The sequence below is a fragment of the Pelophylax lessonae genome (assembly GCF_965119305.1).
Source record: "Pelophylax lessonae genome assembly, chromosome: 5".
Taxonomy (NCBI): Eukaryota; Metazoa; Chordata; class Amphibia; order Anura; family Ranidae; genus Pelophylax; species Pelophylax lessonae.
The window spans coordinates 380460228-380482865 of NC_138772.1; the positions used below are offsets into that span (position 1 = coordinate 380460228).

At 43.4% G+C, this 22638-nt stretch overlaps 1 protein-coding gene across 1 annotated transcript in view; it reads right to left on the minus strand.

The window, feature by feature from the left end:
- Nucleotides 1-22638, minus strand: part of CEP192 (centrosomal protein 192) — a 506433-nt gene that overhangs the window by 324483 nt on the left and 159312 nt on the right. Inside the window, exon 13 of the mRNA XM_082258491.1 lies at nucleotides 9102-9381. Coding sequence (XP_082114617.1) covers nucleotides 9102-9381 — 280 coding nt within the window. The remainder of the gene's footprint in view (nucleotides 1-9101; nucleotides 9382-22638) is intronic.

Below are 22638 nucleotides of genomic sequence, written 5' to 3' on the forward strand. Positions count from 1 at the left end.
TTTTGTGTCCCCCAGTCGCAACAGCGCCCCTCAGTGTTACCTGCCTTTTTGGACCCCACAGAGAGAGAGACAGACCCCAAGGCTCATCCCTGATGCACAGAAGTTTTCATCAGCTTGCTCAGTGCTTGTCTTGTTACAGACAGGAAGTCTTTGGCCCTATTTCCTGGGTAAAAGAGGCGGCTCCGCCCCTTAACACGCCTGCCGGCTCCTCCCCCTGGCTCCATGAGGTGTTTGAGTCACCTCAAACATGGCCGCCCCCATGCTGGAGACACGAGGCTACACCAAAATGGCGGCCTCGTGCGATCTACCAGACAATGGCGGCGGCCTGCACAGAATAGCGGCATGTCTGCAGAAGGATCTCGGCCTCACAACCCTTCACCCTCATGGTGGTCAGCGTGGTCGGAGGTACCGGACCCTAGCGGGCCGTATGCGGTCCGCTGCTTAGCTGGAGGAATGATCTGGAATGCAGTATACATGTATAGACATCGCCCTGTGGCTACTGACAGGTAGGATACCTTATACTATCACAGTAAAGTTCTAGTACTGCCACTGACTACAATCATTTACACATTTTTACAATTAGATTGTCAGCTCCCAAACCAAGCCTCCTGGCTTCTTGTACACAAAAATCACACTCAATTAGGGGGATCTGTGACATGTTGTAGGATAGAGGGGAACCCATCCTTACCATTACAGAGAGGGGCCCGCGTTCACCACAAGACCCGTCAGGGGGAAAGGGGGAACATACTACTCACCATACCGGAACCAGGCGGGCGCCAACTCCTGACAGTACCCCTCTCCACCGAGGTAGGAGGGCTGTCGACCAATACGGGTGCCGTGACTCATGGTCTTTGGCGTTTCAGCGAGACGTTTAACTCGCAGGGTCAGTCCCCGTCCAGTGGGACTATGTCGCGGCCGACCCAGCGCGAAGCTATGGCCTGCACGCGCTCGTAGGCTGAACTGGGGTGACCACTGGATCTCAACATCCCGCCCGTCGCCCAGTTCAGCTTTCTTGCTTGAAGATCTCACAGGAACACTGGAGAAAAAAAGCTGTCTTAAAAAATTCTTTTCTAAGAAAAAAATCCTGCCAGGACCGAAGATCCCAGCAAGGTATCTAGGTCCTTACTCCTGACTAGACAGAAAAAAACTGATTTGCTGTGGCGGAGAGAGAGAGGATATACCCTCGGGGACTGCCCCTGGGGTGTGGCCAGAGCATTTTTCATTTCCTGTCTAGTCCTACTCCTGTGGAGGCAACATAACCCGAAGGTGCTGTATCACCGAGGACTACGTCTGTCAATGAGCGATAGAGAAATATTATATATATATATATATATATATATATATATATATATATATATATATATATATATATATATATATATATATATATATATATATATATACACATACACATACACACACATACATACACACACACATACATATATACACATATAGATAGATTTGAGGGCATTTACATCTAAATCAGGTGAAAGGTTAAGGAATTACAACAGTTTGTATATGTGCCTCCCACTTTTTTAGGGACCAAAAGTAATGGGACAATTGGCTTCTCAGCTGTTCCATGGCCAGGTGTGTGTTATTCCCTCATTATCCCATTTACAAGGAGCAAATAAAAGGTCCAGAGTTAATTTCAAGTGTGCTATTTGCATTTGGAATCTGTTGCTATCAACTCTCAATATGAGATCCAAAGAGCTGTCACTCCAAAGAGCAAGTCATCATTAGGCTGAAAAAAAACAAAACAAACCAATCAGAGAGATAGCAAAAACATTAGGTGTGGCCAAGTCAACTGTTTGGAACATCCTTAAAAAGAAAGAATGCACCGGTGAGCTCAGCAACACCAAGACCCGGAAGACCACGGAAAACAACTGTGGTGGATGACCCAAGAATTCTTTCCCTGGTGAAGAAAACACCCTTCACAACAGTTGGCCAGAACACGAACACTCTCCAGGAGGTAGGTGTATGTATGTCAAAGTCAACAATTAAGAGAAGATTTCACCAGAGTGGATACAGAGGGTTCACCACAAGATTTAAGCCTGGTTAGCCTCAAAAACAGGAAGGCCAGATTAGAGTTTTCCAAACATCTAAAAAAGCCTTCACAGTTCAGGATCATCCTATGGACAGAGGAGACCAAGATCAACTTGTACCAGAGTGATGGGAAGAGAAGAGGATGGAGAAGGAAAGGAACTGCTCATGATCCAAAGCATACCACCTCATCAGTGAAGCATGGTGGTGGTAGTGTCATGGCGTGGGCATGTATGGCTGCCAAAGGAACTGTTCTCTTGTATTTATTGATGTGACTGCTGACAAAAGCAGCAGGATGAACTCTGAAGTGTTTCGGGCAATATCTGCTCATATTCAGCCAAATGCTTCAGAACTCATTGGACGGCGCTTCACAGTGCAGATGGACAATGACGCAAAGCATACTGTGAAAGCAACCAAAGTTGTTTTTTTTTTTAAGGGAAAGTGGAATGTTATGCAATGGCCAAGTCAATCACATGACCTGAATCCAATTGAGCATGCATTTCACTTGCTGAAGACAAAAATCAAGCGAAAATCCCCCAAGAACAAGCAAGAACCGAAGACAGTTGCAGTAGAGGCCTAGCAGAGCATCACCAGGGATGAAACCCAGCGTCTGGTGATGTCTATTGCCTCGTTTCCACTGAGCGGAACGGTTCGGGTCGGTACAGTTTGGAAGGGTTAGAATGGTCCGGTCTATTCAGGTGAGCGTTTCCACTGCAAGTCGGGCCACCAGGGACCATGCGGGGTTTACACCAAATGAGGTGTTTGTTTTGCTCTTTCATTTGACGTGAGCATTGAAGTTTTCCTGTCCGACAATCAGTGGAATCTATCGTGTGACGCCAGAAGCTCCGCCCTAACCGTACCGTACCATTTCCTATGGCCCTACATCTGAAGCAGGACCAGGAATGGTGCGGTTTGGTTCGGTTGTATGGGCTACTTTCATAATTGAAACACTCAAATTAGCGTACCCTATCGAACCGAACCGATCCGCTCAGTGGAAACGAGGCATATGCGTTCCAAACTTCAGGCTGCAATTGACTGCAAAGGATTTGCAACCATTAAAAAGTGAAAGTTTAATTTATGATTGTTAACCTGTCCCATTACTTTTGGTCGCTTAAAAAAGTGGCAGGCACCTATACAAACTGTTATTCCTACACCGTTCACCTGATTTGGATGTACAGGTCCCTCTCAAAAAATTTGCAAATTGTGATAAAGTTCATTATTTTCTGTAATGTTCTGTAATGTACTGATAAACATTAGACTTTCATATTCATTACACACAACTGAAGTAGTGAAAGCCTTTTATTGTTTTAATATTGATGATTTTGGCATACAGCTCATGAAAACCCAAAATTCCTATCTCAAAAAATTAGCATATCATGAAAAGGTTCTCTAAACTAGCTATTAACCTAATCATCTGAATCAACTAATTAACTCTAAACACCTGCAAAAGATTCCTGAGGCTTTTAAAAACACTCAGCCTGGTTCATTACTCAAAACCGCAATCATGGGTAAGACTGCCGACCTGACTGCTGTCCAGAAGGCCATCATTGACACCCTCAAGCAAGAGGGTAAGACACAGAAATAAATTTCTGAACGAATAGGCTGTTCCCAGAGTGCTGCATTAAGGCACCTCTGTGGGAAGTCTGTGGGAAGGAAAAAGTGTGGCAGAAAACGCTGCACAACCAGAAGAGTTGACCGGACCCTGAGGAAGATTGTGGAGAAGGACCGATTTTAGACCTTGGGGGACCTGCGGAAGCAGTGGACTGATTCTGGAGTAGAAACATCTAGAGCCACCGTGTACAGGAGTGTGCAGGAAATGGGCTACAGGTGCCACATTCCCCAGGTCAAGCCACTTTTGAACCAGAAACAGCAGCAGAAGCGCCTGACCTGGGCTACAGAGAAGCAGCACTGGACTGTTGCTCAGTGGTCCAAAGTACTTTTTTCAGATGAAAGCAAATTTTGCATGTCATTCGGAAATCAAGGTGCCAGAGTCTGGAGGAAGACTGGGGAGAGGGAAATGCCTGAAGTCCAGTGTCAAGTACCCACAGTCAGTGATGGTCTGGGGTGCCATGTCAGCTACTGGTGTTGGTCCACTGTGTTTTATCAAGGGCAGGGTCAATGCAGCTAGCTATCATTTTGGAGCACTAGATTTTGGAGCACTTCATGCTTCCATCTGCTGAAAAGCTTTATGGAGATGAAGATTTCATTTTTCAGCACGACCTGGCACCTGCTCACAGTGCCAAAACCACTGGTAAATGGTTTACTGACCATGGTATTACTGTGCTCAATTGGCCTGCCAACTCTCCTGACCTGAACCCCATAGAGAATCTGTGGGATGTTGTGAAGAGAAAGTTGAGAGACGCAAGACCCAACACTCTGGATGAGCTCAAGGCCACTATCGAAGCATCCTGGGCCTCCATAACACCTCAGCAGTGCCACAGGCTGATTGCCTCCATGCCACGCCGCATTGAAGCAGTCATTTCTGCAAAAGGATTCCCGACCAAGTATTGAGTGCATAACTGAACATAATTATTTGAAGGTTGACTTTTTTTGGATTAAAAACACTTTTTTTTTTATTGGTCGGATGAAATATGCTAATTTTTTGAGATAGGAATTTTGGTTTTTCATGAGCTGTATGCCAAAATCATCAATATTAAAACAATAAAAGGCTTGCACTACTTCAGTTGTGTGTAATGAATCTAAAATATATGAAAGTCTAATGTTTATCAGTACATTACAGAAAATAATGAACTTTATCACATTATGCTAATTTTTTGAGAGGGACCTGTAAATACCCTCATATTAAAGCTGAAAGTCTGCAGTTTCTCGTTTGTCCCATTTTAAATCCATTGTGGTGGTGTATAGAGCCAAAAAGATTAGAATTGTGTAGATGTCACAATATTTATGACCTGACTGTATATAGATCGACAGATAGATAGAGATATATATCTCTCTCCGTCTATCTATATCTATCTACATCTATCTATCTATCTATCTATATAGCCTTGTCCAGGAGAAGACCCAAAAAAGGTCACATGGTGCCCAAATGGAGACCTAGCCCTAGTGTTACAGGTTTAAGCAAGTCTCCGTTTGAGCCAATTTCAAAGTTTGGTCTTAAATTGTTCATACTTAGGACACCTTTTTTTATTTGCCATCACTTCTGCCAGTATGATTAGGGAACTTAAAGGAACCTTTTTTTACAATCCTGGAGGTATACGTTATTTTGAAAACCGATACGGAGTTCCTTCCAAAAGGGATCATCTACTTTCCACAGAAAAGGGGACAATTTTAGTCCCACTTTTTGCAATAATCCTTCTAATGCCAGAGAGAAAGAGTTGTGTCTTCGGGGTCATGCACACTGCAGTTTAAAAAAAAAAAAAGAAAAAAAAAAAAAAGCTTTTAACTTTTATTTCTCCGTCTCTTTGTATGAAGAGATTCAATTGTCCGATTTGGAGACAGCCAAACACTTTTCCTTCTACACAGGCTCCATTTGTGCTTTTTGTGGGGAATCTAAGAAATAAACAGGCCTTTAAAGCTACCTTAGTAAGATGATGGGACAAGTCCTTTCAGAAGCCTTAAGTAGTATAGATACAAATCCTCCTCTCTGGATGAATGTATACTTCACCAGAGCCTTAGCAGCATCATATGCAAACCGAGCTGGTGCCAATCTTGAGCAATTACGTAAGGCAGTAAACCTGGTCTAGCTTTTCCACATTCATTCGCCACTACTTTTTGGACCTTTTAATGAGTCAGGATCAAGACTTTAGGTGTTAATGTCCTCCAAGCAGTGGTCCCATCCCAACTTGATAAGTTCTCGCTGATCATCTCATGGGCTATCCTGTAAGACGACTGGGGAAAACTGGAGTTACCAGTTACTCGGCAGGTTCCCACCCTTTTGTGATTATGTTTTTGTGTTCTGTTTTTGAGGTTTCTCCTTCGGTTCTCATTTATACTGAAGTGGGTACCTGGAGAACCTATTGTGTCTAGAATCAAACAGGTTGCAATCATATGGCAGTTAGACAACATAAGCCTCAAGGTATAAAGTAAGGCCCCAGGTACTCCTGAAGCACAAACAGCTGGAAGCAGATGAGGGTAAGATGGCCAGAAGTGACTGCAGAGGCAGAACAGACCAAGGATCAAGCCAAGTTCCACATGGCTCTTGGCAAAGCAGCAGCAAAAGCAAGAAAAGGCTTCCTCGATGTTGAATGGCAGGCAAGTATGTCAGTGCTCAGTCCCTCTATTAACCCCTTTCAGGCAGAGGCTGTCAGGAATCAGAAAATGTAAAACTGTACCCCAGTGACCAAAGTAAAAGAGGCAACTCCAATTGCTCAGCTCCACAAATGGAGTGAATCTACAGAAATAGCGCTAGTGCTGAGGCAATGCCAATGGCGTGAGACCTGGAAAAAACTCCACCGCTATGCTGGTCTTGTACACAGAAGATTTAGGATAAAAAGGAAGAAAATAAAAAAAAAAATGCTGGTAATAGATGGTGTTATTCTGGACTGGCCTACAGTTTGACAGTGTCTATTCCTCCTGTAGAAGGCAGTATAAACCAAAATGTGACAGACTTCCTGTGTCCCTCAATGGACAAGAACAAAAGCAGGATTGAGCAGAAATGGCAAACACATTTTTTCAGCTCTACCTAAAACGCCAATTTTATTAAAGATTTGTGCAACTATGTCCAATGCCTCTGCCTAACACAGAGCAATATTAAAGAAAATTGGACTCCGACCTGGGTAAGTATTTGAGTTTTGTTTTTTTTGCTTTTTTTTAGTAAAGTAACATCATGAGGAAGGTGTTGCCATAATTTTTTTTTTAGGGCCACTATTAACAGAAGTTAATGTTTTAAAAACAACCGTATCACTCAATAGAACTTACATTTAGCTATCTGAGTTGACAGACCTGCATCTTCTACCTGCCAAACACCAATGCACACTCTGATGAGAGGGAGGAAACCAAACTACACAAATGCCAGATGGTTAAGTCTACAAATGCTTCATAGTCAAGTCCGAAGGTATAACAAACCATTAAGAAAGTAAAAATAAATATACTAAATGGAATACCAGCATATATTACAGTACACATGCTAAGGCATTATGCACAGCTAATTTAAAGAGACTAAAAAAAATTTCTCAAGGCTGAAATCAAATCAAAGCAATTCCCATCCCCCATATATAGTAGAGCTGCACCGAATGGAAATTTCGGTACCGAAACCGAAAATTCAGGATGCACTTGGCCGGAACCAAAAATGACAGTTTTAAAAAAAAAAAAAACTTGGCGTAAAAATTGAGCCCACTCGAACAGTTTGCGATACCAGGGCAATAGTAAATACCAGCCTAAGTGCCAAAACAGCAACAGAGAACATATGTCGGGCCAGAGCCTCCGCCCTCCTATCAGCCGGATCTTTAAAGGCTGGGACGCCTCAACTGGAATTAGGGTAGCTTTATTTTACCTGGAAACCCGCAAGTCCACTACAGGTGGGTATTTTTTTTTTTTTTTTTTTAGGGAGGGAATCCTCATATGGATATCACATTGCAAAACGCTTAGGGACCACAAGAGTGCTTTTGGCCAACCCCACTGTTTTATGACAATGTTGTCAAAGTAAGCGGAAGGGGGGACACCCTCTCTGCTTTGGAGGGCCTGTTGGTGCCAAAAGGGACCGGCACATAAGACCCTGCATCCTCCATTTAAAAAGTTTTACGCACTGAAACAATCAGTGCATCCAACAGCACCTTTTCATGCGCAGCTAGGAGGTATCATCCTCAGTATCTGAGCACACAGGGTGCATAGACGCAGACACAGTGGGGTGACTCATGTCCGCAGCAGCCAAAACAGTTTTAGAATCTGATGAGACAGATGAGGTAGGGGAGGGCGGGGGGTGCTATATACTAAGCTCACCTGGAAAACATAATCAGGGGATGGCTGCCGACTGCGATCCCGCAAAGGGGACGCCGACCAAGAGCCCACAAATGGACCACCTACTGGACCCTGCAAAGGAAAAAAAAAAAAACAAAAACAAAAGGGGAGTCGCCCTCCGAACCCCTCTATAGAGGCCTGCATAATAGGAAAAATAGCCCCCGTAAAAAGGGGGCCGCCCGCCGTGACACGGACGCGCCAACAGGGTACCCTGATGGTCCTGCAGCACTAAAGGAGTAGGTGTCCTACCCAATAATGGCGGGACGGCTGCAAAAAAATAAATAAACTGCCCCCACAGTGTTACCCCTTCCAAAGGAGGCGCCAAGTAGGCCGCAAGCCGCGGTCGAAATTTTTGTGGCGGCCCAGCCGCAAGTGCACTGATCCCAGAAAGGCAGATGCCCAAAGAAGAGCAGAGGCTTCAGCTAACCTCACTGGAGCCACGGCCGACCTAGCGCAGAGCTGAGGCCTGCGCACCCTCGCTGACCAGATTGGGGGTACCCTCTGGATCTAGATTATCCAGTCCATCACCCGTCCAGCAGTTGATAGTAGGATTCTCACAGGAACAAAATAGCAAAGCTAGGAAAAAAAATTAAATTTCCCAGCAAGGAACTACGTCCTTACTCCTGACAAAGCATTAGAAAACAGAGTGCCTACAGCTGATAGTGGAAGTATACTCCCTGGGACTGCCCCATAGGCATAGTCAAGTTTTTTCCTGTATAGTGTCCAAATCCTGTAGGGGGCAGTATAACCCAGTGGTCTAGATGAGGAGCGGTGTCCGTCAATGAATAAGAGAGAAAAGTTTCCGATAAGTCACGATTGGTAACACCTTAGTCGTGCGATATATTAGGACTTTCCAGGGTCAGGCTTTAAAGTTGAATTAAAGTCTTAAAAGAAATTGCAAGCCAGCAGGGTCTTTACTGCAGAAGAAACATGCAATGTCTTTTATTAAATAAAACAAATGTCCCTGCCTGCTCAGAGTCATCTTTGAAATGCACTTCGAGCTGTACATGACTGTTGGATTAAATGGTGAAAAAAAAAAAAAAGGAGTATTCTGGACTTAAATTACACTTTAGCTCCAAGTGCAGTATTACCACAATATAAAAAACTTGTATAAGTGGTGCTTTTATCACATCAGAACTTACCTTTTTCACTGCCGCCTTGATCAAAGCTCCACTGAAAGGCCGGTGCTTGAGAAGACTGCCAGGCATCTGAGGCGGCGTTTTCATTTTGTAAACAGGTAGGGGATAAATATTCATCTGATAAACCACTGACAACAGCGGTACTTGAACCTGTAATCTGAACATCTACAGACGCAGGTGGTTTCTCATGATTCAATGCCTCGCCACTGGCACTAGATGAAAACCTCTGAGGGAAGTGGGAGCTACCTTCCATGATAGACTGATTCTTCAGTGTTCTGCTTTCCTGGAGGTAAAGAGAGACCAGTTTATAAGCAACATTGGTTTCTGAAAAACCAGATTGTTAAAGCGCTATACAAAAGGAAAAAGTCAACTAAATTTTTATAGAATAATAACAGTTTAGCCACCACTATATAACACGGTGTGAAACAAAAACAAAACAAAGGCAAGAACAGAACAGAAGACTTTAAACCAAGTTCAGATTTGGAAAGAACGCAGATAAAAGCCAAAAACCGTACATAGAATCACTAGAGACCTCTGCTGGCAAGCTTTTAAATCATGACTGGTTACGCTATGCCTCCAAACCCCAAATATTTATTTAATGAACGTCTGTTAAGTCACAAGTTTTTAGAGGTGTATGCTCCGGTGCCATCGACTGATTTTACCACTTAAAGCGGAGTTCCGGCCTCAAATACCTTTTTTAACTAAAGATACCCCTATAATACTAATCCATTGCCCTTTACAGAACCGCTATTCTCATACTTACAAGGTGTACAGTATTGGATTTTAGTCAAAATCTTACTTTTAAAAATGCTGTCTGAGCGCAGCCATCTTGGATGTGGGCATCTGAAGCCGAAGTGTAATCTGCTGTGTCCTTCTTCCTGATTCCAGGGAGTGTTCTGGGAGTTTTCCTGATTCCAGCCTCCTGGGAGTGATGACAAACAGCTCCCAGGATGCAATGCAAAGGCGGAAGTGATGTCGGTGGCCGTGGCCACAGAGGAGGGAGAAGGAGGAAGTACAATCAAAAATGCCCTGAAAATAAGGTAAGGGACCCCGAAAAAAAATGTAAAATGCCCAATTGTTGATCAACATAGCGAGCACTCCAGGAATCACTTAAGTTGCAAAATAGGCCAGAACTCCACTTTAAGGTAAGCCATACACTTGTAGACTAGTCTGAACCTAGAGAAATTGATTCCTGCATCCATGCTAAACAGTGTGGATGGAGGAATCTCCCTTAGCCCACCGTCCACCTTGGTCTGTTTTGACATGTCAAATCGCACGCCAAATCTGAGCCAATTGCCGGCAATGGCACAGCCCAAATCACCTTTTGCAGCGCCGCACTGATTCCCGAAAGTTTCTGTATTACTTTTGGCAACTTTTAAGGCGATTTCAATAGACATCTGTGCGGGTTCCTGCACAGATGTCTGAAAACCTCCCCGAAGTCGGACTGAAAATGACGGTTCAGAATCGTGCGAGTTTAGCTGAACTCGCATGATTTTAAACCAGTCTCAGTGGGGACTAGGGATAGACCGATAGGTTTTTTTCAGGGCCGATACCAATATCTTGGTCACCAAGTATCGGACAATATTTTGTACATTTAAAGTTTTGAAAAATAAAGACAATTTTTGACACAAATCTGGTACTAAACAGGTTAATGTTTATTAACATTAACATGAAAGGCTCATTCTTCACAATTTAGCTGCATGAAAACTGATCGGAAAACGGCACAGCTTTCACTTGCAGGTACATCAGGTTTACATCGTGAACGAATGAGTCCTAGAAGAGTAGACAACTAGACAACTGTGAAAAATAAAGTGCTGGGAAAATAACTAAAGGCTTCCAAAAACAAAATTTACATAAACTGCTGCAGTAGTGCCCTCACTGTCTGCTCTGCAATGATTTAATCTAGTAGCTGCGCTGCAGTGCAAAAGACAGTGGACTGAACACTAGTACTACTCGCTTTCAATACTCCCAGTTAAGTAGAATAATATTGTAGTGCAGAAAGCATAGCATTTCAGCATGTTTACCTGTTAAACAGCTTCTGTTAGTTTTATATATTGCTGCAACTTCATTAAAAACACGCTCACTTGGTACCAAGGAAGAAGGAGCAGAAAGGTATCTTCTAGCATGAGAAGCAAGTCTTTTGTAGCTTGCCTCATTTTCTTTCCACCACTGAAGAGGATCACCACTTCTATTAATTACTGGTTCCTTCAAATAGAGATGAAGTTCATCATCCAGGGTGATTGAGGATTCAGAAGAATCCTATGCTGCATGAGGCCCCAATAAAACACTATGGCATCTATTCAACCACGATGATGTTTTTCTTCTGTCCGTTGACTTTTTGGACATTTTTCTATTTTTGCAGCATCCTGCTCTTCCAGATTAGAAACCTGCTCTTCCTGACTTGTCTCTTCGAACCTCCTGCACCTCCTGTTGAATATTTTCTGTTAGCCATTGTTTTGCCTTGGCCAATACGTCTTCAGAAAAGAAAGCATGATTCTTGTATCGAGGATCCAAAAGACATGCAAGCACAACATTTTTATGCTCTTCATGCTTCTCACAACGTTTGGCAAGGTGGTCCCTCATGGCCTGCCTACATGTTTCAGTGCCACGTGTGTTGGGTTCTTCATTCTCTTGAAGAAGCATCTTCAGCACTCTCAAACATGGGATGACAGATGACACAGATGAGTCGCAATGACTCACCTCTAGTGTCACTTCCTCTATGGGGAGGAGGGTCTCAATGACATTGGCTACAATGTCCCACTGATCAGCAGTAGGACAAGAATATCCTCCATATTCACCTGAATAGATGGTAAGAGCTCGCTTCTGCTCCAGCATTCTTTGCAGCATGTGAAGTGTTGAGTTCCATTGTGTTAGAACAGCGTTAATCAAGTTGTTTTTGGTTCGGCCAAGGTCTTTCTGAATGCACCTCAGTCGCTGTTTGGCAAGGCTTGAAAGGTGGAAATGGCCTGTGCACCTCTTCAGCATGCCAATTATATCAAGCAAAGCTTTCTGGCTTGACAGACCATAATTTACCTCAAGTTGGAGGGTGTGTGCCATGCAACTGAGGTCCAACACGTCAGCAAGCCTCATTCCTTTCACCATGTTCGCTCTGCTGTCTCGAAGCACAAGCATCACTCGGTCTTTGGTGATCCCCCAGTCTTCCAGCATGACTAGAAACCCTTCTCTAATGTATTCCCCAGTGTGGGTTCCTTGCATCACTTTTGTATTCAACACCAAATGCCTTCTTGTCCATCCGCCCCATCAATGAAGTGGCATGTAAGACCCATTAGTGACTGTTTGTCCTGACCAGCAGTCAGTCGTGAATGAGTGAGTTGCTAGCATTCTCTGGTTTCAACATAATCTTTACTATAATCTTTACTTTCTCAACGACCTTTTGGTGAAACTTACCCAGAATTTCAGTTCGATAATATTTGTCACTCCTCAGTGTGTACCTTGGCTCAACTATGGACATCAACCACTTAAATCTAGAGTCAGACACCATTGTAAATGGCTGGTTATCAGTGACCATCATCTCTGCGATTACTCTGTCCAGCAGTTGGGATCTTCCATCTGAATTTAGCCACCTGGTTTTTTTCTGAAACATATCTGTTATTGGTGCCTGCTGGGATACTGGTATTTCACCTTGTGATTGTGTTTTTTTCTGTGCTGCATGATACAATTTATAAACGTATTTTTGATTTTTGCAATTGCTGATCCCATGCTTAAATTGTTTGTGCATGTGTTGCACACTGCTGCTTTTCCTGGAAATGGAGATGAGAAATAGTCCCATATTACACTTTTACTTTGACTATCTGCATCCATCTCCACTGAATTTCGAAAGACAATTAAAGGGTTAAAAAAAACTGGCTGGCACACAGGGCCTGTGACTGGCTGGCTGGTACAGGGCTGCTATGGGTGGGTGTATGGCTGTGTTATACACTCCCGAGAGACTGCCGACTCCAGATGAGGCTGTCCAAGGCGAGGGAGGTGGCCTAAGAAGGCAGAAGGTTAGGCCCAGTGCGTGGAGGCGCGTGCTGCAACATACGCAATGACGTCACGACAATATCGGTAATATTGACAAATTGCGGGGACGATACCGATATATCGGGAAAAGTGAATATTGGCCCTCCGATAATCGGTTGATCCCTAGTGGAGACCTAGGCTTAAAGGTGGTTGTATTCAAATAGCATCTAGCAGTATGCAGTCAATGCTCAGCCAATAATTTACCATCTAGCTCAGTCAAGTTTTAAATCAACTTTTGCTAAGCTGGCTCATGTCGACAAGGGCATCCAAAGTATAAATTTCATGCTGAATTGCCCAAAATATGAACCATGTATGGCTAGCTTGTATCATTGACTTGCAATAAGTAGCAGAGAGACAGATAACCCCCCATTGTAGTTTAAAAAATAAATAAAACTTTAATATATATATATATATATATATATATATATATATATATATATATATATATATATATATATATATATATTACACATACATACATACATATATACATACACATATATATATATATATATATATATATATATATATATACATACATATATATACATATATATACATACATACAAGAAATGAAGCGTCTAGAATTGTGATCATAATTGTATTTTAAATTATAGAGACAAAATATAAACCACAAGTCCAGAAAAAAAAAACACATGATACAAATGTTATGAATGGGGTTGCAGTTGAGTAAAAAAAGTATTTGATCCCCTACCAATAATAGTTCTGGCTCCCAAACAAAGACTGGCTACACTATGTGCTCATGTGATACAGAGACACCAAAAGCACATTATAAGGATTGAAGCTCTACCCTTTTATATGCCTTTGTAAAATGTCAACGAAATAAGCCAAAATTTGACTGATACAAGGCCCCATGTGTGAATTGATAGACCTTTAATAGCATAAATTAAAAGTACATAAAATACAATCACATATCAGCCATAATAAAATAGAAAAAACTCAAAGCCAGGCATTGGCTCATCCCTACATAAAGAAAGATTCACAATATCAAAAAGATGAAACGCTCATCTAATGGACTCCCATCCAAAATGTGGAACCCTCTCCTGTAGAACAACAATCTTAATAAAGGAGAGTCAAATGTAATAGCATGAATGAAATGGGAACAAAGCACCATAGTCTGGAGGAGATATTCAAAGAACAGATGTATCCATGATCAGCGTGAACCAATTCTTTATCTCCCTTTGACAGGTCTGTTCATAGAGTGTACAGTTCCATGACTGATGTAGAAGCTCCCCAACATAGAGGTCTCCTAAAAATAGAGACACGATATGAGCTTGATGTTTCCAAAGAAACCAACGATATGATTGCATACAAACTTTGGTTGGTATTCAAGTCTTCTTGACACAAATAAATGCTCAATATGTGCAGTCTCTAAATATTGGCGAGAGTCAACAAAAATCATCACCTCATTGACTAAATGTAATTTTCATCTCCATAGCAGATAAAGTTCATCATTTCCATAATTTGATATGACAAAGTTTCTGGAAAGTTGCGGACAATGACTTGGAAATGTTGTTAAAAATTTTTGGGGTCAACTAAATGGCATAAGTGAAGCAAGAACAGTGTATAAACTTTGTGATCTAGAGGAGATTTTCCAATTGCAGATGTTCAAAGAACAGATATGTTCGTAGCTGCAGTAAACCAAAATGTCATCTCCCTCCCACAGGTTAGTTCACAAAGGGCGCAGTTTCACTGCTGATGTGTGGATGCATAAACTCCCAAACACATCGTCCACAATGGAAGCTCAACGTTTGGGAAAAGGCAGTGACATAATTGCATACAATTTGAATTGATGTCTTAATCTCCTTCACATAAACAAGTGCTGAATATATGCAGTCTCTCACTGCTTGTACACATCAAAGAACATTGTGAAAAGGGGGGTAAAGTAATACCTGCGCTATAGAGTATCCTGAATTTTTTTTATAATAACCTACCTCTGAGGTAGTGAGTGAATAAAGGGGTGCAAATATGTTGGTTTGCCGACGCTACCACAATGCACAATGGATAAAAAAACCTTAAAACCATATACTGTATTTTCTGGCATATAAGACTACTTTTGAACCTCAAAAAAAAATCGCCCAAAAATGGGGGGGTCGTCTTATACGCCGAGTATAATATCTCCAAGGTAACTTAAGTATAGGTATTACCGGTAGATGAAAATTAGGGGGGTCGTCTTATACGCCCAGTCGTCTTATACGCCGGAAAATACGGTACATGTGCTGTGCAAAGAATGTTGAGTGAGTCCAATTAATTTGAACTTAAAAGTGCACAGTGCATTAAAAAAATAGATGTGGTCCTGCGAGGGGCCAAGGGGCCACATGATGTAATAAAAGTGCCAACGTGCTAAGACAAGTAGTGATAGCTGTAGATGGTACTAATAAGTGTTCCACCATGTATATGGACATAGTATAAAATGCAGGTAAATATATGTGGAAAAAACACATAAAAATCCATATATGAATGAATAAAAATCGCATATAAAAAAAATCGCATTTTTATCGGATTTTTATATGTGTTCTTTCCACATTTACCTGCATTTTATACTATGTCCTTATACATAATTTTACATGCATTTTTTTGCCCTGATGTTACATGCATTCTCCTAAATATAGTTTTACCTGCTTTTTTTATCTACAATCCTATACCCCCCAACCATCCCCTTTTATGGGGAGTAGGCCGCACGGATCTCACCAGCACTAGCACTTCAAAAGTTTTTTACCCCTCACTGGACACATCTCACTGTCCCTGCACAGTTCATTTAATAATAATATATTTTTTTTTCATTTCTTACCATTATACTATTGTTTACCATTTAATATATATATATATTTTAAAGTGTTAGCATATACAATCCGTTTTTAAACAAATACAAAATTGAGATGTAGGGACAAAGGTCCCAATACAGCGTATAAGCAAGGAAGTTCACATGATTAATTTGTATTAGGCTGTATCCACCGTGTCCTATTCGACTCCGGGCATCCCATTATAATTACCAGGGTGCACAAAAATGGCCGCCGGCCCCTGTAGGTGGACCAACATAGCAACAGATTAGTTGCTAGGATACAACCAGCCTATATAAATGGGAGTAGCGCTAGATGGCACGCTCCAGATGACGTTGTGGTGACGAAGCGCGTAGGGCGCGTCTTGCTACGTCACACGTAACTTCTGGTAGCAGTAGTTCCGGACCGTGGAAGCGCTTAGGCGATGGACCCTGCATGCTGACGGTGAACTTCCTGAGTGGATATGTTTTGTGTTTTCTTACTTAAACTATACTACGCAATGGGAGATATCTTATGCTTTTAGCACAAGCTCATCACACACCAGTGAGGAAACAAAGTGGGACCCAGGATTGATGTGCAGTTTGGACCACAGGTAGTCCGTGCGGTAAGTGCTTTTACCTAGTGGGGGGGCCACGGGTATTAGCACCGACTTCACCAGCACGCCATATCCTGTGAGCATACATCTCCCACAGTATCACTGGCACAACTTTTTGCAAATCTAAATAAAATCTTTCACTCTAGAGCAATCTCAGCACTTTTGCTTTCATAGTGGAACACTTATTAGTACCATCTACAGGTATCACTAATTGTCCAAGCACGTTGGCACTTTTATTACATGATGTGGCCCCTTGGCTCCTCGCAGGACCACAATTTGTTTTAATGCACTGTGCACTTTTTAAGTTCCAAATAATTGGACTCACTCAACATACTTTGCACGGCACATGTATATGGTTTTAAGGTTTGGTTATATTCTCCATGTTGTGAGAGACACAGGACTCTGATCTGGAACAACGGTTGTTTATTCAGTACTCGCTGTACACTCCAACATGCATTACAGGACAGCTCGGTATATCAATGCATGTCTCTAAGATGGCCACTCTGACCCTTATCACTCCTGGGTGGAGCCAGCCTTAAAGTAACAGTACATGTGAAACCCTTCAGGTATAACACCTTCCATCCATCCCTAAAAAAAAGAAAAAACAACAACAACAAAACGAGAACAGGCATAAAACAGGAACTAATAATTGTCCAATACAGTCCTCCAACTCAGGAGATTTACATGGCTTCTTCCGCGTCCGGATGTGAGAACAACTTCCAGGGACGCTACGGGGAGAACATGGCAGCGGATCACTTTCGGCGGGCCCGTCGAAAGTCTCGTAACCACTCTTGCAGCTAAAACCGGTCAGGAGGGCGACAGCGTCGTTGAGGACGGGCACCCAGTGACTCGGGGCCGGAGAAAGCAGGGCTGGCCGGAATAGACACTGGCGGGGCCAAGCTCAGAGGGTGAACAGACCTCTGGACCAGGGCTGGAGGGCTCTGTTGGAGCTGAGTTCAAAAGTTCAGAGTCCCCCCGAGCATCAGTCTCAATGCATCCTGATCCGGTAGGAGCAGATCCTTGAGACACTGGAGGTGCAGCCGATGTAGGGATTCGGGCAGCTGAGAACGAGGACGCAATTAGTCCGCATGCTGTCTGCAAATGGAACCATCTTCCAGGCAGACCCTATACATTTTGGGTCTCAAAGTCTCTGCGACGATAGCAGGAAGCCAACGAGTGTTGGAAGCGCCATAAGATCGAGCCCATACCTTTTGCTGGGCTGTAAACCGGGGAATCTCGTCGTGTTCGACCCTCTTATCTTGAGACTGCCGTATATGTTCCTGGACCGTTTGAGGGCGGAGCATGTCCAAAACAGTCCATGGCTGCCGACCCAAAAGAAGTTCAGCTGGAGTTTTCACAGTGGTTGCATGTGGTGTGGTTCTGTAAGCAGAAAGGAAGGAGTCCAGCTGCTGGGGTGACAGGGACTGTTTACTTGTAGCCACAGTAACTTTGAAATAGCGTTTGAAGGTCTGTACAAACCTTTCTGCGTGACCATTTGTAGCCGGGTGGTAAGGTGCAGTCAACTTGTGTTTGATGTTGTGGGCAGTTAGGAAACCCTGAAACTCCTGGCTTGTGAATTGTGCACCGTTGTCTGACAATTTCTCTGGGGTATCCAAACGTAGCAGCGAGATGTAACAGTATGGAAATCGTCGCCTTAGTCGTCGGCTGGGTAACAGGAATGACCTCAGGCCACTTTGAATGGGCATCAATAATGATCAAAAAGGTGTGTCCTCTGCTCGGGCCTGCAAAGTCCAAGTGTAGGCGAAACCAGGGAACCGTGGGTCAAGTCCAGGGCTGGATGCACCCTCGAGAAGGGTCTCTTGCAGTTTGTGCACATCCAGCACACGCATTCACCTATGTCGTGATATCTGAGTCTAGGTTCGGCCACCACACATAGCCTCGGGCCTTTTGTTTCATACGTGTGCCCCCGGGATGACCAGTATGTAGCAAGTCCAGAATGTGTCTCCGGAGGGTCTGTGGAACGATCACTCGGCCTCCCCATAAAACACAGTTGCCAGCCACAGTTAATTCCAGACGCCTACGGAAGTAAGGTTCATAATCCTGTGTGACAGTTGCAGGCCAACCGTACCGTACCCAGGAGAGTATTGTCTTAAGGAAGGTATCCTTGGCTGTATGGGTTGCTACCGCCCCAGAAGACAAAGGACAGGCTGGTGTAACGATAAGTCTTGACTGGTGGAGAAGAGTCTGTTGATGTCCTTGTCAGACGGGACATGGCGTCCACATTAGCATTGGCATCATGGCTGCGATACTGGATCTTGTAGCTATATGCTCCCAAGAATAGGTCATAGCGTTGAAGACGGGCCGCAGTCTGGGAGATGCCTTTGTCAGGGCTAAAGATCTGAAGGAGTGGTTTATGATCAGTCAGTATGGTGAATTCCCTACCATACAGGTAAAGATGATACTTCTTAATTGCCCATGTGAGCGCTAGAGCCTCTTTGTCAATGTGAGAGTAATTGCTTTCTGCTTTTGTCAAGGACCTGGAGAATGCCACTGGTTTCTCCAACCCATCTGGTAAAACATGAGATAGCACAGCCCCTAGACCATAGGGTGAGGCATCACAAGCCAAGATGAGAGGCCTTTGGAGGTCATAGTGCACGAGCATGCGTGACGCCAACAGCTTTTGCTTAGAAACTTCAAGAGCACATTGGCATGCAGCTGACCTGTTCCATCTGGAGTGTTTCTCCAAAAGCTTGTTCAATGGAAACAAAGTGTGTGCTAGATCTGGCAGGAATTTGTGGTAATAGTTCAGCAAGCCCAGGTATGATTGCAGCTGTTGGAGGTTGGTTGGGGCTGGAGCTTTTACTAAAGCATCAACTTTGGCTTCCGTGGTGTGTATACCCTCTGCATCCACAAGGTGGCCAATAAACTCCAATTTAGGTACCATGAATTGGCATTTCGCCAAGTTGACTTTTAGACCCTGCTCTTGGAGTCTCGCCAACACAAGCTCCACGTTACACTTGTGTTCCTGGTCCGTCAGGCCCGTGATGAGCATGTCATCTAACAGGCACTGTGTGAAAGGAATGTCCGCCAAAATCTCATCCATTTTGCGTTGCCAAATGGCGGGGGCGGAGGCTACACCAAACACCATCCGATTGTATTCATACAGTCCCTTGTGAGTGTTGATGGTTAGAAACTTGCGGGACGAAGGGTGGACCTCAAACTGTAAATAAGCTTGCCTGAGATCAAGCTTGGTGAACTTTTGACCTCCTGCAAGAGAGGCAAAAATGTCAATATACTCTGGGTAGGGGATACTGGTCTATCTCCAGTTGAGAATTTAGTGCCATGCGGAAATCTCCACAAATGCGCAAGTCCCCATTCGCTTTCTTTACTGGTACAACTGGTAAGACTGGTAGGAATCGCTGTTTCAGGGATTCCACCCATCCCTCTTTATCCCCTGATGGGATGGTCACGGTGTTGCAGGGGTTTATGGCGATGTCTGGCATGCCAAAGTGAGCAATCCAATCTCTCCCAAAGAGATGGGGTCCCCCATGTTCTAAGATATATAATGGCATTCTCTACGTCTGACCCTTGTAGGATACCTGGACTTTCACGTAACCCAGTGGGTGGAGTATCTGCTTTGAGTATGTCTGCAGTTTGATTGGTGTTGGACGGACAGTTGTTCGGATCAGAAGTTTTCTCCATTGTTTTTGGGTTATAACAAACTGCTGCTCCTGTGTCTACATCCATCTTGAGTTGCTTTCCTTCCACGGTTACCTCTACAGTCATTGCTGAGGGTGCTGAATGCATATGATGTATAACCAATCTGTGGAGCACTTACTCATCCTCTGATTCAGATGATGATGTATATCTTCCCACCATATATGCCTTTGTCCTGGTGTTCAGAGGTTGTTTATTTTGCACCTTCTTACTACGGCAGACTCGTTTCAGATGACCTGCCTTACCACAATTATGACAGAACTGATCCTTAAACCGGCAGACTGTGATCATGGTCTGTATTCCCACAACGGTAGCAAGATGACTCTCGGCTTGGTGAGGGTCTATATTTCCAGTCTGCTGCTGATGGCTTGACTGCTCTTCTGAAAACTTCCTCTTTAACCTCTTCCCTTCTGCTCTGGGGGTTCAATGCCTCTGTATCTTTCACAGCCATTTCCATCACTGAAGATATCTCAATTGCCTTTGTAAGGGTAAGGTCTCTCTCTGTTAACAGTCTCTTTTGGCTAGACTCACTATTTAGTCCCATGACAAACTTATCCCTCAGTGCAGTCGGTAAGTACTCCCCAAAAGAACAGGTTGAGGCTAGTCTGCGAAGGGCGAGCACATAAGCCTTAATATCTTGACCCGGCTGCTGCTGCCGCTGATAGAACCGGAATCTTTCTGCAATCTCTAGTGGTTTAGGCTGGAAGGGATTCCCTAACAGTGTCAGGAGCTCTGCCAAAGTCTTACTTGCTGGTTTTTCAGGGAAAAGGAGATCCCTAAGAGTCATATGTCCTAGCACCAACCAGTGTCAGAAATACTGCTACTTGCCTGTCGCCTTGGATGGCCTTTGCACTGAAATACTGTTCCAGTCTCTCAATCCAGGAACTCCAGGTTGCCTGTTCTCCATCAAATTCACTTAATGTCCCGATCAATGACATTTCCATGTTGGGCTCTGTGGGTGTTTACATCCAGGTGACAATCCAGAGTTTTTTTCTTCTTTTCTCACACAGATAGTAACCTTGTAAATCCCATCCTCGTCGCCATGGTTATATTCTCTGTGTTGTGAGAGACACAGGACTCTGATCTGGAACAACGGTTTATTCAGTACTCGCTGTACACTCCAACATGCATTACAGGACAGCTCGGTATATCAATGCATCTCTTACATGTCTCTAAGATGGCCACTCTGCCCCTTAACCCTTGTCATCACTCCTGGGTGGAGCCAGCCTTAAAGTAACAGTACATGTGAAACCCTTCAGGTATAACAGGTTTTTTTATCCATTGTGCAATGTGGTAGTGCCGGCAAACCAACATATCTGCACCCCTTTATTCATCAAAGAACATTGCTCCACAGACTAAGCACAATATTTATCTTCACAATGAATGGAGTTAATTTCCATGATGTGAGTATATAAAGGTAGCATATACCTTTTATGATCTCAGAAGGTATGTCCATTAATCATGGTCCTTGTCCCAGAAGCCAAACACAGTTACTAACTCAGCGCACAGTAAGAATCCATTCCTCTATAAAATAGATGTGGTAATCAATACTCATCATTTGATGAAAGGGAAATGGTATCCTTAGTCCTATTCCTTTGAAGAGAGGTTCCACAGAGGATTCCAAGAATGTCCATAAAACTTCCTTGTTCAAACTTTCTAAAAAGAAATTGATGGGATAGCCTAATGCTCAGGCAATACAGGAGCCTGATCGGTTTCGCCAGGAAACCCAGCTGCTTGAAAGGCTTCAGATGGAGTCCTTACATAGGTTTCCTTTTTAGTTTTCAATAAGTTTTTATTGAGAAAAGAAAAAAAACTAACAAGGTAATACAGTATCAAAACAACATGTGACACAGCATTACACTACCTTGCTGCATGAACAAAAAACAATTTGTGCCTGTTAAACAGTGCGTGGCACGTACTATAGAACCTTATCAACGACCGACCAGGTAAAGCAGGAAGCATAAAACGGGGAATCCTCACCCCGCTATGGCAGCATGATACAGTACTAGAACTACAGTATCGTGAGAACAACAGAAGGCAAAAGTACAAAAATAAAACAAAAAAACAAAGGAATAAGAAGGACAGAATGACTCTACTCAAATATTCAGGTGCAGGTAAATTCTGACAACGAAAGTAAAAAAACACAGCTGAAATTTCTAACCTCTGAGAGCGTCGTACACATAGTTGACGTCCTGGGTCCCCAGCACCCGACAGAGGTCACGAAGGTTTCCTTTTTAAATAGGCAAATCCCCGATTAAAGATGGACAATTTATTCAAACGGCGCCAAAAACATCCTATCACACTACGTACAAGGAAATGTACAAATCAAACATCTCGCTTAGAACTGACGTACCGCACATGCGCAGAAGGAAAAGTGCTAGACGTCCAATAACTCGTTTCCAATGGACAAAGTGTTTCGTCGATACCTCACGCCACACGAGAA